This window comes from Dasypus novemcinctus, chromosome 23 (assembly GCF_030445035.2).
Source record: "Dasypus novemcinctus isolate mDasNov1 chromosome 23, mDasNov1.1.hap2, whole genome shotgun sequence".
Taxonomy (NCBI): domain Eukaryota; kingdom Metazoa; phylum Chordata; class Mammalia; order Cingulata; family Dasypodidae; genus Dasypus; species Dasypus novemcinctus.
The window spans coordinates 16,983,306-16,999,144 of NC_080695.1; the positions used below are offsets into that span (position 1 = coordinate 16,983,306).

At 55.8% G+C, this 15,839-nt stretch overlaps 1 protein-coding gene across 7 annotated transcripts in view; it reads left to right on the plus strand.

Annotated features, from left to right (window-relative positions):
* The window catches only part of CUX1 (cut like homeobox 1), a 336,617-nt gene that overhangs the window by 288,759 nt on the left and 32,019 nt on the right, over positions 1 to 15,839 (plus strand). For 4 of the 7 annotated variants that reach the window (XM_058285907.2, XM_058285904.2, XM_058285906.2 and 1 more), the window contains exons 15-20: positions 748 to 1,419; positions 2,521 to 2,586; positions 3,885 to 3,986; positions 6,306 to 7,129; positions 8,573 to 8,738; positions 9,633 to 9,689. In XM_058285907.2, the coding sequence (XP_058141890.1) occupies positions 748 to 1,419; positions 2,521 to 2,586; positions 3,885 to 3,986; positions 6,306 to 7,129; positions 8,573 to 8,738; positions 9,633 to 9,689 (1,887 nt within the window). The remainder of the gene's footprint in view (positions 1 to 747; positions 1,420 to 2,520; positions 2,587 to 3,884; positions 3,987 to 6,305; positions 7,130 to 8,572; positions 8,739 to 9,632; positions 9,690 to 15,839) is intronic. The other 3 variants (XM_058285909.2, XM_071211167.1, XM_071211168.1) reach the window with 2 other exon arrangements.

The window sequence follows — 15,839 nt, forward strand, 5'->3', positions numbered from 1 at the left end:
CCTAGTTTGTACGGCCCGTCGCCTGGGGGCTGAAGCGCGCCCGGCCCCGCTCTGTGGTGTTTCCGGGGGGGCTGCTTAAGCAAACAGCCCCCCTGCCCGGCCGGGCTCAGCGGCGCTTTTCTTCCTTCGTCAGGTTTTCCTTGGGGCCGCGACCCCCTTCCTTACCCTTTCTTTGCGCATCCCAAAATGGTGGCGTCACCGACGGTGCTTCTGGTTTTGGCAGCTGGTAGACCGCGTAAAGGTGTCTCGGGCTCCGATGATAATCCATTCTTTAAAATGTGCGCGCCTCCGATCGAGCGGACTTGGTACAGTGCATTCGCCTCAGAGCAAGTGGTGCGAGCGAATTCCGTTGGTCCTAAAATGTCAGTGTTTGCTGCTCCTCAGGTGGGGCCCCGCTGCGCACAGCTCGAGCGCCGAGGCCCGGTAAGAGGCCCGCGACCTGCCGACTCTTTCCTGCGCGTGGTACCGGCTCCTTGCCCCCCTGAGAGCTTGGATCTATACCAAGGGGATTCTCCAGGCTGCAACGTACAAGAAAGGCGCAAACATGAAATGCATGTTGCTTGTTTTGGGGGGCCTCGTTTGGCTGATTACAAATTCAACTGCAAAAACAAACCAACACACCTCATTGGCCCTTGTAAAAAATCTGCACTTTTTTCCCTTTTGTGGGGCAAACTTTGCATCTTGGTCTTGGTTTTTTTTTTCCCTTGGGAATCCCCCATAATGCATTATGTTTGCCCTTCCTTGTAGGGTCAGCCAGGAGAAAAGGGAAAGACCAGCCTGAGAGTCGGCGCCCTGGACCTTTGCCGGCCCCCCCTCCTTCTCAGTTGCCCCGCAACACGGGGGAGCAGGCTTCCAATTCTAATGGTACACACCAGTTCTCACCAGCGGGGTTGAGTCAAGACTTTTTCAGCTCATCCCTGGCAAGCCCCAGCCTCCCCCTGGCTTCTACAGGAAAATTTGCACTAAACTCTCTCCTCCAGCGACAGCTAATGCAGTCCTTCTACTCCAAGGCCGTGCAGGAAGCAGGAAGCACAAGCATGATTTTTTCAACAGGTCCATACAGCACAAACTCCATATCTTCCCCAAGTCCATTACAACAGAGCCCAGATGTCAATGGCATGGCCCCGTCCCCCAGCCAGTCAGAAAGTGCTGGGGGCATCTCCGAGGGCGAGGAGATAGACACCGCGGAAATCGCCCGGCAGGTGAAAGAGCAGTTGATCAAGCACAATATCGGACAGCGCATTTTTGGACATTACGTCTTGGGACTGTCGCAAGGGTCCGTGAGCGAGATTCTGGCCCGGCCCAAGCCGTGGAATAAACTGACTGTGCGAGGCAAGGAGCCGTTTCACAAGATGAAGCAGTTCCTCTCCGACGAGCAGAATATCCTGGCGCTTCGCAGCATCCAAGGCAGACAGAGAGGTGAGAGACGCTCGTGGCTTAGCTGCAACGTGTGAGCCTGTCGCCGAGCTGTGTGTGTGTGTGTGTGTGCGTGCGTGCGCGCGCATGCTATAGTGTGATCATCACATCAGGTAAAGTTCTTCTCAGTCCTGCCATTTCCAGAGCTCAAGGGTCGAAGGGCAGGAGCTAGAGCCGTTAGACTGGGGGCGCTGGGGGCGGGAGCTGGCCGTCGTACTCGCGCGGCACCTGCTCGTAGTAAACTCGGCAGCCGTGTGTGGACTGGAGGGAGCTGAACTAGGCACAGCGGCCTGGTATGTTCAGCATCCAGGGGTCAGACGAGCCTCCAGCCAACCCTAGAGCGGCAGCGCCCACCGGGGCGGAGCCCCACATGGACCCAGTTTCTGCAGGAAGAGTGTAGACAGTGCCATCTTCTCTTCTCTCCCACCCCACCGAGGAGAGCAGGCTCCACGATCAGCTTACGTGCAATGTCAGTGATTCGCTTAGCGTTACGTATAAAACATGCCTGCTCTGAATAAAATGCATGAACGTTTTATTTTAAAAGAAAACATCCTACCCCACCCTCCTCAAAAAGATGTTAACTCATCCATAATTGAACCAAATCCTTCCCTCTTTAAGAGCAGGGGGTCAGCCTGATAAATCACAGTGGTATCAAGAGAGAGAACTCTTATCAGACACATTTGAAACATCCTGGAATTTAGACCCAAACGGAGGAGGGAGAGGCTGTGATCAATTTTGCACAAAGAACGCAGACATTCTCGTGGTGACAGTAACAAATCGGGTGCCTCTGGATAGCTCGTGCGGGCTGTCTTCCAGGGCTGGCGGGGGATTTGCTTAGAGGCAGGTCTCCCTCCCCAGACCCTCTCTGCGTTGACGCCATTGGCGCTGCTTAGGTTTGTCCCATCTCCTTTCGCAGCGGCGCCCCGGCCTCTCCCAGCCAGCCGGGGAAGGGCCTCTCAGAAGTTCCCAGTCGCTCCCAAGTTGCAAGGAACCCAGAGCCCTCTACTTAGTGGCAGGCGGCTCAGTTTCATGTCACACAGCCCATATCGTCAGCACCACCATTCCCCTGATTGTTTTGTTCTTACCACACTTGTTTTTCAACAGAGAATCCAGGCCAGAGCCTGAACAGACTATTTCAGGAAGTACCGAAACGAAGAAATGGGTCTGAAGGTATGTCGCAGGCAGGTGTTTTCCTTTGCAGTCAGTAACCTAGGAAGCAGCATGTCCTTAGCTGTGTACTTTGGTTAAAACTGTGCAGTGTGATTCTGGCCTGGACCCTGATGGAAAAACAGAGCTAGTAAGTATAAAACAAAGCACGGGTTCAGGTACTCACGTCCCCTCCCTCCCGAGCTGCCCGTCCACGCTGGCGGAACGCGGCTGAGCGGAGAAGAGGGTGAGACGAGGGCTGCATCGCCAAGAACTAGGCCCTTCCCGACCCCCTTAAGGCTCTAATTAAGCCCTTCCTGCTTTCTAAGGAGCAGGTGGAAAAAAATCAGTTGTTGCTCTGAGAAAAATGAAACGACTTAGTTAAATCAGATACTGCTGCTCCCTTGTGCTTGTCACTCTAAAATCTGCTAAAGGTTCTGCAGACTGGGCGGATTGGAAAGGCAGTCAGTTTTCCTTGGACCTGGTAGCCAATCCCACTGCACTCTGGAGAGCCATGTCTTTTGGGGGCTTGGTCCTGGTGGGCTACTTGTTTTTAAATGGTTGGATGTGGTGGTTCATGCTTAGTCAGGAAGTGAACAGTTCAGCTCTCCAGAGGACTCCCAGAAAGATCTGGCCTAGGCACCGGTCACTTCTGTGTCTTTACACGTGGCTGTTCCATGGCACCTCCCCATGTACCCTAAAGACCAAACTCCTGTCCTTTTGGAGCTCCTGCAGGCTTCTCTCCCTGTTCAGAAACGTAACAGAAGAGGGGGTGCAGGATAACAGTGTCGCAAATTTTAAGTTGCATCTTCTGCCCCTTTACCTTGTACCTCCAAATGACTAGTAGATAATCAGCCTCGGCCCTTTTTCCTCCTTTCCCATTTTCCCTGGTGGGAGTTACCAGCATCAAATAATTGTACCCAGTTTGAATGTAGTCCCAGGCCACAGCAGAGGTCGTAGGTGTTTTTGAAATGACTCATGAAAAATGTTGCCTTTTCAGCTTTCACCTTTTTTTATACTGGATTAAATGATTTGCTCTCCCCACTACCTTCCCCCAAGGGTGACGTCCACCCTGGGTAAACGTAAGAACCTCTCCCACTGGCAGAATAATATTTAATGTGGGGCACAGCAAGCAGGAAGCCCTTCCTGCCCAGTGTCGCCGTCCACGCTGTGGACTGTGTTGGCGGGGCGGTGGGAGGCACGCCTGCCTCCGTGCCATCGCCGGCCGCGGTCCGAGCCTGTTTATCCTAATGACATCTGCGCGCAGCCCTGTCTCTTTCGAGGTGTCGGCTCAGTGTCATTGGTGCGCCTTCTCCCTGCAGGTAACATCACCACTCGGATCCGAGCCTCCGAGACCAGCTCTGACGAAGCCATCAAGTCCATCCTGGAACAAGCCAAAAGGGAGCTGCAAGTGCAAAAAGCTGGTACGCGCCCGCTTCACGTCCTCAGCCAGGCTCCCAAGCCCAATTAAAAGAATTGTCAGGAGCGTTCTGGTCAGCAGTAATTACCTCGTTAAAAAAAAAAGGCACCAGTTGGATATGTTTTCCAGCATTAGGCGATTGCAGGGGGAGCAAGTCCCTTAGGCAAATAGCGAATGTTCTTTGGATACTGTCACTCCCCTACGTTGACTCAGGCAAGTTACCCCTAGCCTAGAAGCTCTTGTCACTTGGCTTAAAGTTAGCAAGCAGTTTGTATCAAATTTCCATTTTAAATGCAATACAGGCTTGTCATTTGGGTGTCGTCATACTTGGAAATTAAAATCCAGCCTCTTGACCAAACACGACTGAGAAAGAATGAGTAAGATGCAACTTCTTAGCAGCTTCTTTATGGAACTGAATGTTGCCAGTGACGTGCAGGGGGGTTTTGATGGACAGATGCCCACCTGTGCAGCCCGTGCAGCTCCCTGAGTACTGCTTTTTCTACAGAGAGAATTTCTGTAGTTGAGCTCTTTTACCGATTGAGCTTGGATTATTTGAGAGGCAGCCTGGGCTGCAGGTTCAGATCAGAGCTTCTGCAGAAGGGAGCTGGTGCCTGAGTTCTTTCCTCCCCCACCTGCAGGCGCCCTGCCCCTCGCTGGCGGCTGGCAGCCCTGACAGCTGAGCACACGCCTGGCCACGGGCTCCTGCAGGCCCACCTCCTAGGCTCCCCATCCACGTGGGCTCATTCAGCGGGTGGGCTCAGCGCTCCCTTCTGGGTGCAGGGCCTGGGCTGGGCCCACTCACCTCCCTTTCATCAGCCTGCGCTGCATACTTGCAGCCACGCTGGAAGACAGGGTCTGCTATCCTCTTGTCCTGATGGTTGGCTCCGTCTCAGTTAAAATGGTTTGCCCAAAACCATTAAGCAGGAAGCCCTTCCTGCCCAGTGTCACTGTCCACACTGGATTTAAGCCCTGCCCTCCCAACACTTTTCCCAAGCCCCTTCCCCTCCGATGCTACCTGCCTCCTGGGAATCCCAGAATGGTAGGGGAGGATCTCAATGAAGCCTGACAACAACGGAGCTTTCCCTTGGCGTAGTTCTTGCTCTAGCAGTAAGAGTTGAGGTTAAAGCCACCCCCGTCCTCTGAGTTGCTAGCAGGACGGCCCAAGCAGGGAAGCATATACATCACATCCAAATTTGGTGTGAACAGGTCCGCTGCTTTGAGATTTGACTCTATTTTCTCCATCTGCAAAATGGTGGGAGCACTGCCCACATCCCACGGCTGCCAGGAGGCACATGTGACTCAGAGGAGGGCAGGCCCTCCAGGAAGTGGGGAAGAACTCAGGGGCCTGGCATTTAAAGCAGGTGACGAGCCAGCTCAGTGCTTTCCTCTCCCAGCATAAAGGCATATGCTTTGGGGACCGCAGGACAGGGGCAGGAAGGCCAAGGAGTCCTGCCTTGTCGAACCGAGCGCCTCGAGCTGTCCCCAGCGGCGGTGCTCCACGGCCTCCTTGCTCCCCAGCGTGCCGGGCGCTGGTTGCAAGTGCTGCTGCTGGCCCAGCCCCTCCTCTCCTGTGTCAGGCACCCCCAGGGGACCTGAGCATGTGCAGAACCAGCTGAACAGGCAGTCCTGATGCACGGCCCTGGTTAAAATCAGGCACCCTTCCCACGTTCACAGAGGGGCTACTGAGGCCCCGTCATGCCCTGTGGCTTCCCCAAGGTCAGCCCCGGGGGTCCTGGACCAGGTGCTTCCCGCTGCACCTCATTTTCACGCGTCTTCTCCCTGTCCCTTACGAGTGCTGACCAACTGCACTTACCCACTCAGAGGGGACCTCGAGCTCCCCTAGATTCTGTGTCACGAGCCCAAATGCTAGCGATAGTATTGGGAGACCCCGGTCCCTCATCGCAATTGTTAACAGAAACTCTGTCTCGAGAGGTTGGCAAAACACTGAAATTTTGGAATGTATTCCGTGAGAATATTAAGTTTAAAAATGATCAGAGAGAGGAAGTCCAGAGGGGCATGTCCCCAGCCCGTCCTCGCCCCTCCCCCCCTTGTCATGCCACGTGATAACCAGCTCCATCACTTGGCTGCAGTAGATGGCACTGAGTCCCAGGGCAGTGATGCCGGTCTGTTGTCCCTGCTCAGGCAAGATCCAGGAATGGCTCGTTGATGGAGAAACGAGAGTTGGAAAAACAGAGCCGTGTAGCTCTCCCGATTCGCCCACCTTTTGTGGTAGATCAAGTTAGAATGGTGGGAGTGAGAGGCCCGTGTGCCCAGGGCAGGGGCGGGGGCAGGCCCGTCTCACCCCTGTGTTTGCCCCCCGCAGCAGAGCCGGCCCAGCCCCCTTCTGCGTCCAGCGGCGGGACCTCGGACGACGCCATCCGCTCCATCCTGCAGCAGGCCCGCCGGGAAATGGAGGCCCAACAGGCCGCCCTCGACCCCGCCCTAAAGCCCGCACCTCTGCCCCAGACCGACATCGCCATCCTGACCCCCAAGCTGATCTCCACGTCCCCCCTGTCGTCCGTGTCCAGTTACTCCCCTCTCGCCATCTCTCTGAAGAAACCCTCCTCAGTGCCGGATCCCAGCGTCACCGCCCTGCCGAACCCCCCGGCCCTCAAAAAGGAGGGCCCAGAGGCCCCCGGGCTGGAACTTCAGGGCGCGGCAGAGTCGGCCCAGGGGGTTCTGAGACACGTCAAGAACGAGCTGGGGCGCAGCGGCGTGTGGAAGGACCACTGGTGGAGCACCATCCAGCCCGAGCGGAGAAACGCCACCGCCTCCGAAGAGGCGAAGCCCGAAGAAGCCAGCAGCGGGAAGGAGAAAGCGGGCGGCCAGGCGCGGGCCGAGCGCGGCCAGCTGCAGGGCCCCCCGGCCGAGTACTGGAAGGAGTGGCCCAGCGCCGAGTCCCCCTACTCCCAGAGCTCAGAGCTGAGCCTGACGGGCGCCAGCCGCAGCGAGACGCCCCAGAACAGCCCCCTGCCCTCCTCCCCCATCGTGCCCTTGTCGAAGCCATCCAAACCCTCGGTCCCGCCGCTCACCCCAGAGCAGTACGAGATCTACATGTACCAGGAGGTGGAGACCATCGAGCTCACCCGGCAGGTCAAGGAGAAGCTGGCCAAGAACGGAATTTGCCAGAGGATCTTCGGGGAGAAGGTAAGGGACTCGGGCGGGGAGGGCTCTGGTGCAGCCGTCACTCCTTTAATTAACCCAAGGCCCATAGCGCGCCCTCCAGGCCCAGACTTCAGAGAGGTAGGCAGCGCGGTGCGCCAGCTCCCCTAGCCCCAGCTCAGGCGGGGCGCTGTCACACCACTGCTCCCCTCTCCACCCGCCGGTCACGCTGGGACGGGGGCTTCCGGAAGGAACCTGGGGCCCAGGGGAGTTAACCCCTCACCCCGAGCTCGTTAGTGACGAAGTTCAGGTTCAGCCCTGCTGCCAAACCCAACACCAAAGACACGTCCACAGGCGTTTGGGGCTGAAAGAGAGCCCCCGTCAGCACACACCGAGAGGTGGCCCGGGCACAGGCACCTAGGACCCTACCAGGAAGGCCGTGTGGAGCAGAGCTGTGGCTTTCTGGGACAATTCAGGAGGCGCTGGGTATCATCTCACCAGCGAGGCGAGGAGACTGGCCCAGGAATGGATGCACAGCTGGCGCCGGCAGGCAGGGCACTGTCCCTTTTCCCCACCTTGTCCTTCCAAATCACGAACCCTTTCACTTCTCAGCACTTGGCTAATGGGGTTTTACCCTGCCTGTAAAATATGGAATAAAATAACACCCCAGTATCCTCTTAGATGAAGTCATAAAGTGCTAGAGGCAGCCCTCCCGAAGGGCCCGGGGCTGTGTCAGCAGTGGCCCCCCAGGAGACGCACCCCCCGCCCCCAGCTTTGTCCCGCCTTCGGGTCAACATTTGAAATATCCTGTGCCGTGAATCTTTGCAATATCTGATTGTGAACTCTTGGGCCTGTTTTGCAAAAGGTGACGGTGAATAGAAATGAGGATGAGAAGTTAAAGTCCCTTCCTTCAAATACCATTTGAGAAAACCTAAGGAGACATTTGTGCTCATGCTTTAAATTTAGCAGAGACTTAATAGCATTGAACTTGTTTAGCCCATGCATGCGGTTTATTCTGGAACTTGAGAACTCTTCAAAAGAGTGATGGGATGCAGCCCCTAAATATCTCGGGGCTGCATCTGTGTCCTGTGTGGGGGCGTCTGTGCTATACATATGTATGGCCATATGCGAGCCAGAGAAACCTCGGTATGCACATGCAGCTTGCCGATTGTCATGGCTGAGATTTACTCCCAGACCCCTCGCCGTGGAGCCCCCCCACCCCCCACCCAGCCTGCCCCTCAAAAGCTGGGCACGTGTCCTAACTCTGGCTGGGCCTGTGACCCCACTGCCCTGAAACTTCCTGCACAGCCGGGCGGCAGCCCGCCAGCGATGCTGAGAAGCTTGTTCCCCGCTCCAGGCGGCCACCAGCCACCAAGCTGCAGCTCTGGGCACCGCCGTCAGGCCCGAGGCCGTCTCCTTGGCCTGGTCTTGCCACATGGCACTGGACGCTCAGCACTGACGGCCGTGTGTCATTTGGTTCCACTCAAGGTGCTGGGCCTGTCCCAGGGCAGCGTCAGCGACATGCTGTCCCGGCCGAAGCCGTGGAGCAAGCTGACCCAGAAAGGCCGTGAGCCCTTCATCCGCATGCAGCTCTGGCTGAACGGGGAGCTGGGCCAGGGCGTCCTGCCCGTCCAGGGCCAGCAGCAAGGGCCAGGTAACAGCGGGCTGAGAGGAGAAACACGGGAAGGGGCGGTGGGGGGGAGCTAGGGGAAGGGGGAGCTGTGGGGAGGGGGGAGCTGTGGGCAGGGGGAGCTGTTGCGGGGGGAAGGAGCTGTGGGGAAGGAGGGAACTGTGGGGGAGGGAGGGAGCTATGGGGGGAGTAGGGGGGAGGGGGGAACTGGGGGAGGAGCTGGGGGAAGAGGGAGCTGTGGGCTTGAAGAGCTGGGGGGGTAGGGAGGAGCTGTGGGGAGGGAGGGAGCTGGGGGAAGGAGCTGGGGGAGAGGGAGGAGCTGTGGGCAGGGGAAGCTGTGAGGGGGAGCTGTGGGGGGAGCTGGGGAGGAGGGGGGAGCTGGGGGGGAAGTGCTAGCCACGCCTTAGCAGGGAAGGGAACCGGGCAGGGGCCGGAAGGGGGTGCTCTTCAGGCTGGCACCAGCCACACTGTCACCGTCTACCAGCACGGGGGGTCAGAGAACTGCCCACCTCCCTCCACAACCTGCTCCTGTGGGACCGACTAGTTTTAGGAGAGAGAAGTCTATGCCTAGCTAATTTTATAAGAGCAGAAAATGAGTTACCAATTAAGAAAATGCTGTTTATGCATAAATATTGGTAAAAGTCAAGTAGCTAAGGCAGAGAATCGGGAAAGAGAATCGGCCAGGGCACAGAGGTGGGGGGCGGTGGGGGCTGCTCCAGACCGGCAGCACTTTCTCTGCCTGCACCCCCTCCCCTGCCCACCTCATCCCACGCTCTCTGCCTGCCCCAAGGCGTGGCAAACTTCCCTGGGCCTTTGCAGATCTCATGCTCCCCCCTGCCTTGCCATGCTCAGTGCAGTAGAAGCTTGAACCGTTTGGGCGTGTGTCCTCATTTAACTGTAGCCCTCTTTCTCACCTAGCCCTCCACTCCGTGACGTCACTACAGGATCCCCTCCAGCAGGGCTGCGTGAGCGCAGGTAACGGCCGCCTTCTTTTGGCTTCATATGAAATAGTTCACTGCCTTCCATGTTGTCGCATCCTCCCGGTGCATAGCGGGGAGAATCGCAGGGACCCCTCGTTCTGAATTTGGTCGGCTGGAAATCCTGGGTCCTGGTGGCAAACTGGGTTTCTCATGGCTTTCCCAATGGAGCACGAGAGGGCGGGTGGCCGAGTGAAGAGATGCCCCGTCGTCTTCTTGCTCACGTCTGTATGCTTTCATCAGTCTGGCAGGTTCTAGGTGCAAAGCCTTGTTCCAGGCCAGGGGTGGGCTCCAGGTCAGAGCAGATGCCGTGCGCAGGGGCTTTCCAGTCCAGTAGGAGGGGCAGGGGTGGGCCTGCACTGCTCCCACAGTGGAGTCAGGGAAGCGGGGGATTTGAGCCTGAGGAAGTGGGGCAGGAGGAGCCGCCTGAAGGAAATGGCCGGGGCTCTCCTGGGAGCAGTTCCAGGTGGGATTGGAACGTAGAGCTGGTGGCGCCCAGGAGAGAGGGCCCGAGGCTGGAAGTACAGCTTCCCGCCCTGCGGGTCTGTGAGAGCTGTGGTCTGCGGGTCTCCCCCGCGAGTCCCCTCCCGGCCCCTGGGCGCGGACCGCCTGTGCTGGCCCGGGTCCCTTTGCTCCTGGGCTCCTTTCCACCACCTCTCCCCGCCCCTTCCTCTGCGGAGCCCACCGTGGAGCCGAGCTCTTCTCACCCAGCGCTGTCTCTAGCTGTTCCTCTTTTTCCCTTTCTTTATTTTTCTAAACATGTTGATTAGTCTCCATATCCCATTGATTCATTGAAAACACAAACAAAGCTAAGTGAGGAGCGTGAAGCCCGCCAGCTTGCTAGAAGTTTTACAAGGGAAAACCTGTGCAGCGAGGGGAGCAGCTGGGATCCGCGGCGGTGGCGGCTGCAGGATGAGCAGACCCACGCACAGATGCAGCCAGCGGCCCCGGCGTTGCCGCGACGTTCCCGGGTGGGGTTTTTTTGTGTCTTAGGTGTTCTTTGGTTTTGATGGAAATGGAGGCAGAAGGCCATGTCTTACCCACACCATTGCTTTTCTTGGCTGCACATCTACGTGGAGTGCTTGGCCCTCCAAAGAAGGATCAGGTGGAAGGCATTCTCGCTTCATTTCCGGGCTGGCCAGTCGAGTGAGAAAGTCCCAGAGGCCTTATCCAGCACTGGCCCTCGTTCAAAATGCATTAGGGAAAATAATGGACCTAGTTGTTTGTGCTCAAGTTTTGCGGACATTTGCATGGAAAATTAGACCTGCCTCCTGCTCTAACGGAAAGTGGGCCTGCCCGTAAACCCTCTGAGTATTTGCTGCCCCAGCAGAGGCAGGACCCAACTTGGCAGAAGGGGGCTGAAGTTCTTTCAGTCAAACCCCCTCATTCCTAAATAAAACAGGGAACCTCACACGATCCCAGGTCTATTCTGATGGACACCAAAACCTCCGTGTCCGAAACAAAACCCTGAAGAATGGTGATTTTACTTTTTATTCTATCAGGTAGTTGCCACCGTGCTGGAGCATTCCAAAAGAGATTTCCAATCTAGGAAAAACGCTCTGGGCTCCTAAGAGGAATGTAAATAATATTTGTTAAAATAAAGTCATTTACAAACACTTGGGGAGCCTGCAGTTGGAGAGCGAGAGGGAGGGGGAGGCAAGGGGCCTCTGCCCACTACTGGACTCAGTATAACTTCCCAGCGCATTTTGAGAAGAGGTGGCAGTCAGGCCTTCCCTCTCTCCTCCCAGCGAGAGGGCAGGTGGACTGTAGATTGAGGACCCAGTGCTCCCATGGATGGTCAGCAGAAGGGAATCTGCCAGAAGAAGCAGAAATCATGGTGGCTGTAGAGAAAAATGGAAAAATAATATTGCTTATATGGTAGGAGATTAAAAAGGGGTTGTGTATCATGATAGTAGCTAAGAAAAAATGTTACCCTGTGGATCAGGCAAACCTAGAAGGTGCTTGTCCAAATGAAAAGAGATTACTTTATGGTAGCAGATTTTGGATGATAGTTTTCCTTCTTTGAAATTTCTTTTACTATCATTGTTAGCTTTTCAAGAATGTTTCTAAAAATTAAGGTAGCTGTGCTTTCAGTACACTGAATTTAGATGAGGAAGGTAGAATTCTTTCATGATGGGGAGTAGTGGTGAGTCGTTGGACTACAGAAGACTCTAGAATCTCCTCCTTGACAGTTTAAAGAGGTTGGTGTCTCTGGGTCTGAGGAAGCAGAGTCCAGCAGGGAGCAGAGCCTTCCGTTCCCAGGATTTCTGCAGGATTCCTATCCCCTGCCCTCACCGTGGCTACGGTAGAATCCTTTCGAGAGGCCTCTCCTCCAAAAGACGGGCTGCCTGTCCTGGGGGCAGCTCCATCAGGCCTCTGCCGAGGCCACTCAGCATGGTGGAACCAGAAGGTACAGGTAATTGTGGCGCCAAGAGGGAACCCCTCTTCCCAGATACCAGTAGGAAATAGCACCCGAGAATCCAGGCCTCCGGACCCGCCTGGCGGTTGGCTTTCCCTCCCCCACGTGGAAGTCCTCCGCAAGTCTGGCCTTCCATCGCCTCCAGTAAGCACCCCAGTCCTACCGCCGCGAACGAGTGAGCCACGTCTCCACTTAGCTCCCTTGGCAAGACAGTGCCCTGTCCGGCAGCTCACTGCTGGCCTACGAAGCTGTTTACGTCAGACTTGCTGGTCAGTTGTACGATAGGAAGAGATCAGTTGAAGTTTCTCTTGCATCGTCCTTTTTCCCTTGGTGGGATCTCCCCATTTCTGAATGTTCTTTCAGTAGTCTGAGCCTTGGGGTGAGAGCCTTTGGCCTCAAGAAAAGTGGAGGCTGTTTCGGACTGCTGGGATGACCAGTGACCCCGTTGCTGTGTCCTGGAAGCTGTCGAGGCCTAACTGAGGAGTAGAGCGAACAGAGTTCCGTGCGGTCGGAGTGACGTAAAAAAACGCACTTTCAAAGGACAAACTTCAGATCAGTTACCTGTTAGTGTTTGTCCTGGTGGTCAAGGTTTCTACTTAGTGATAAGTATTTTGGGGTTGGCTTCTGTCAGAGTTCCCAGTGGTGTGGACAGGAGAGGGGAGCTAGTGGGGAGGCGGTGGTGGTTTCAGCCAGGATCGCCGTCGAGCTAACCCGGAAAACTTCATCTGGCGGTGGTACAGCTGCAGATGGCCTTGGGGACTGGCTCTGCATCTCCTTTGTCTGTCATTCGGGGACGTCACCCAGCATTCGTGACCTCACGCTGCTTAGCAATGGCCATCCCGGGGGACGACAAGGAAGCACTGAGAGAAGAGGGAAGGGTCCAGTTGAAACTTGAGTTTTCAGAGCAGGGCCTGTAGTTGCTGCTTATCCATTAGCAGGTTTTTTAAAGAAAAGAAAACCTCAAGATATCAGTAGATACATAGAGAGATTATTATCTACCAAGGCTGTGGATATTTTTTTTTTTTCCTTTTTCAGTCCTTAAAACTCATTTCACTAAAAAAATCAATACCAAAAACAAGTTTTTAAACTAAAAAAAAACTCATTTCATATTCACGGGGCCTTACGGTCATTAATCTTTTCACCCCTGGGGAAGGAAGGAGAAAAGAGACGAGTCTAAAAGGGGAAAGGTGATCCTGGCTGTGACGTTAGTCATTACATTATAGAAAACTGATAGAAGAGTGGGTTGCCCAGTGCCGTGAGCTTTGCAGCTTTAATAAGGGAGCATTTCATTACTGTGGCTAACAGGCTGTTACTGGTCCACTCTCAAACCCAATTCAGATACATTATCGCACGCTGTGCAAGCTCAAGCGTGGTCCAGTCCCCTTGGCTTAATCATAAAATATCCAATTCTTTCCCAACGAGTCATTCGGGAACTGCGGGTTCCCAGCCTTCTCCAGCCGTGGAGAATTAGACGGCTCCATTCGCTGCTCTCCGTCAACCAAGTGTCAGCTGCCTCTTTGGGAAGACAGCTGCTGCCATCCTTCTCTAGCTTGGGTGGTCTCGATGCGTGCCATTTCCTGGGCATGACGGCCACAGGGCCAGCAGGTCCTCATGACCATGGCCTCTCAGTTGGGGACAAGCCAGCAGTTCCCGTAATGAACACTGACTGTCGACTAGTGCACACCAGGTCACCAGGAAAACAGGCCCAGGGCTTAGGTGCTCCAGATGCTGCGCTAGGGTGCCAGTGCGTCTTCTAAAGGAAGCAGTCAGGTCCTCGGCCCTAAGGGTGAAAGGTCAGGGAGGGCGTTGGGCTGGCGTGCCCGTCGGCAAAGGAGGGGCTCCTGGCCCCCCAGAGAAGCCCACGGCAATGGCTAGAGCAGGCAGGACTCTTTAGCCAGTGCCTTAGACTGAATTTTGTTCTGTTGGTTCTCTCCAAGCGAAATTATCCTCACCCTCGTTTATTTTTAATAGCTGAAGAGATTTGTACCTAACTGACTGCTACACAAACAGAGACAACATATCAAAAACAAAAGAGGGGGAAGCAGACTTGGCCCAGTGGTTAGAGCGTCTGTCTACCACATGGGAGGTCCGTGGTTCAAACCCTGGGCCTCCTTGACCCGTGGAGCCGGCCCATGCGCAGTGCTGATGCGCGCAAGGAGTGCCCTTCCACGCAGGGGTGTCCCCGCAGGGGTGTCCCCGCATAGGGGAGCCCCACGCACAAGGAGTGCACCCCATAAGGAGAGCCGCCCAGCACGAAAGAAAGTGCAGCCTGCCCAGGAATGGTGCCGCACACGGAGAGCTGACACAAGATGCCGCAACAAAAAGAGACACAGATTCCCATGCTGCTAACAACAGCAGAAGCGGGCAAAGAACACCCAGCAAATAGACACAGAGAACAGGCAACTGGGGCGGGGGAGAGAAAGGGAGAGAAATAAATGAATAAATCTTTAAAAAAAAGCAAAAACAAAAGAGGATCCTAGAACGCCACGTGTGGACTATAAAATGCCCCGCGGAGCCCTTAGAAAGCCGGAGTGGGTGGCCCTTGCCGCCCCAGGTGCAGTTTCGGTCTTCGAACACCTGCTTGTTGACCGTAACTGTGGTGGCCCAGAATGACTAAGGGCACCACCATCGCCTGCTTTCTTGGTTGTAAACTGCAGTGGGACACTTTGGTTTTATCAAGAGCAGCATAGACAAGTACCTAAACTCCAGGCTCGCAGGTTTCTGGGTCCTTCCTGTTGGCAGTCGTCTGACCCGCGGGTGCAGAGGCGCAGAGGCGGGAGGAATGCGCGCACGTGTGCAGGTGCAAGGCAGAGCCTGGGAGGAAGGGGAAAACACTAGCAACCCCAAAGTCAGAGGCCTTTTTTTTTTCCTTTTAAAGTGACAGTAGGAGGGTGGATGATGGAGGAATTCTGACTTTTCTTTTGGTAGAAATACTGGTGACACTGCTGCCTCGAGGTTTGTAAATAAGAAAATCATGGGTGGGCAAAAGAGAAAGGAGCTCCCGGCACCTTCAGGCGTCCTCGGGGACCCGCCCCAGAGGGTGGCTGAGCACCCTCGGCCCACTGCGTCTCACCACAAAATGCTTCCTCCTGCTGGCAGCCGTGGCCTGCGGATGTGGCAGACGTGGGCCCCCGTGTTCTAACAGCCACATTCGGAAGAGATGGCAAGACAGAAGCCATGGAGAGTGTTAGGAGGTGAAGGGAGACATCCCTCATCAGAGCAGGTGCCGCGAGGGGCCATAGATTCACGGTGGGAAAAGCGCTTTCTCCTCTTGGCCGCGGAGGGGCCAGGCCAGGGCCACAGGGCCCCAAGCAGCGAGGCCTTGCAGGCACCGTCACGGCAGCCGCAGCCCAGTGAGCCTCGGGAGAATCGGGCCGTCCAAGGAGGGATTGTCGGAGCCACAGACCTGGACTCGCGAGGCTCCGAGAACCTTCTTAGGAGAGCACAGAAGATGCAGTGGCGCACGGGGGCGTTAGTGATGGGCCAGAGTAGCCCAAAGCCTCCCAAAAAGGCTGTGGATCAGGAGACCTGTGTGCCCTGCTCCCAGCAGGGGCCTGGGGCCTGGGCCAAAGGCAGGGCCCAGAAACAAACATCTCCCGGGGCCCCAGGTCTGCGGCCGGCTCGACTTTCCCTGGGATAAGGCACCTCTACTCATCAGTTCCCCTCCAGTCACCTTCCTGCAGAAATTTCAACCTTATTTCGGCTGAGCCTAGGTAAAAAGGGATTTGA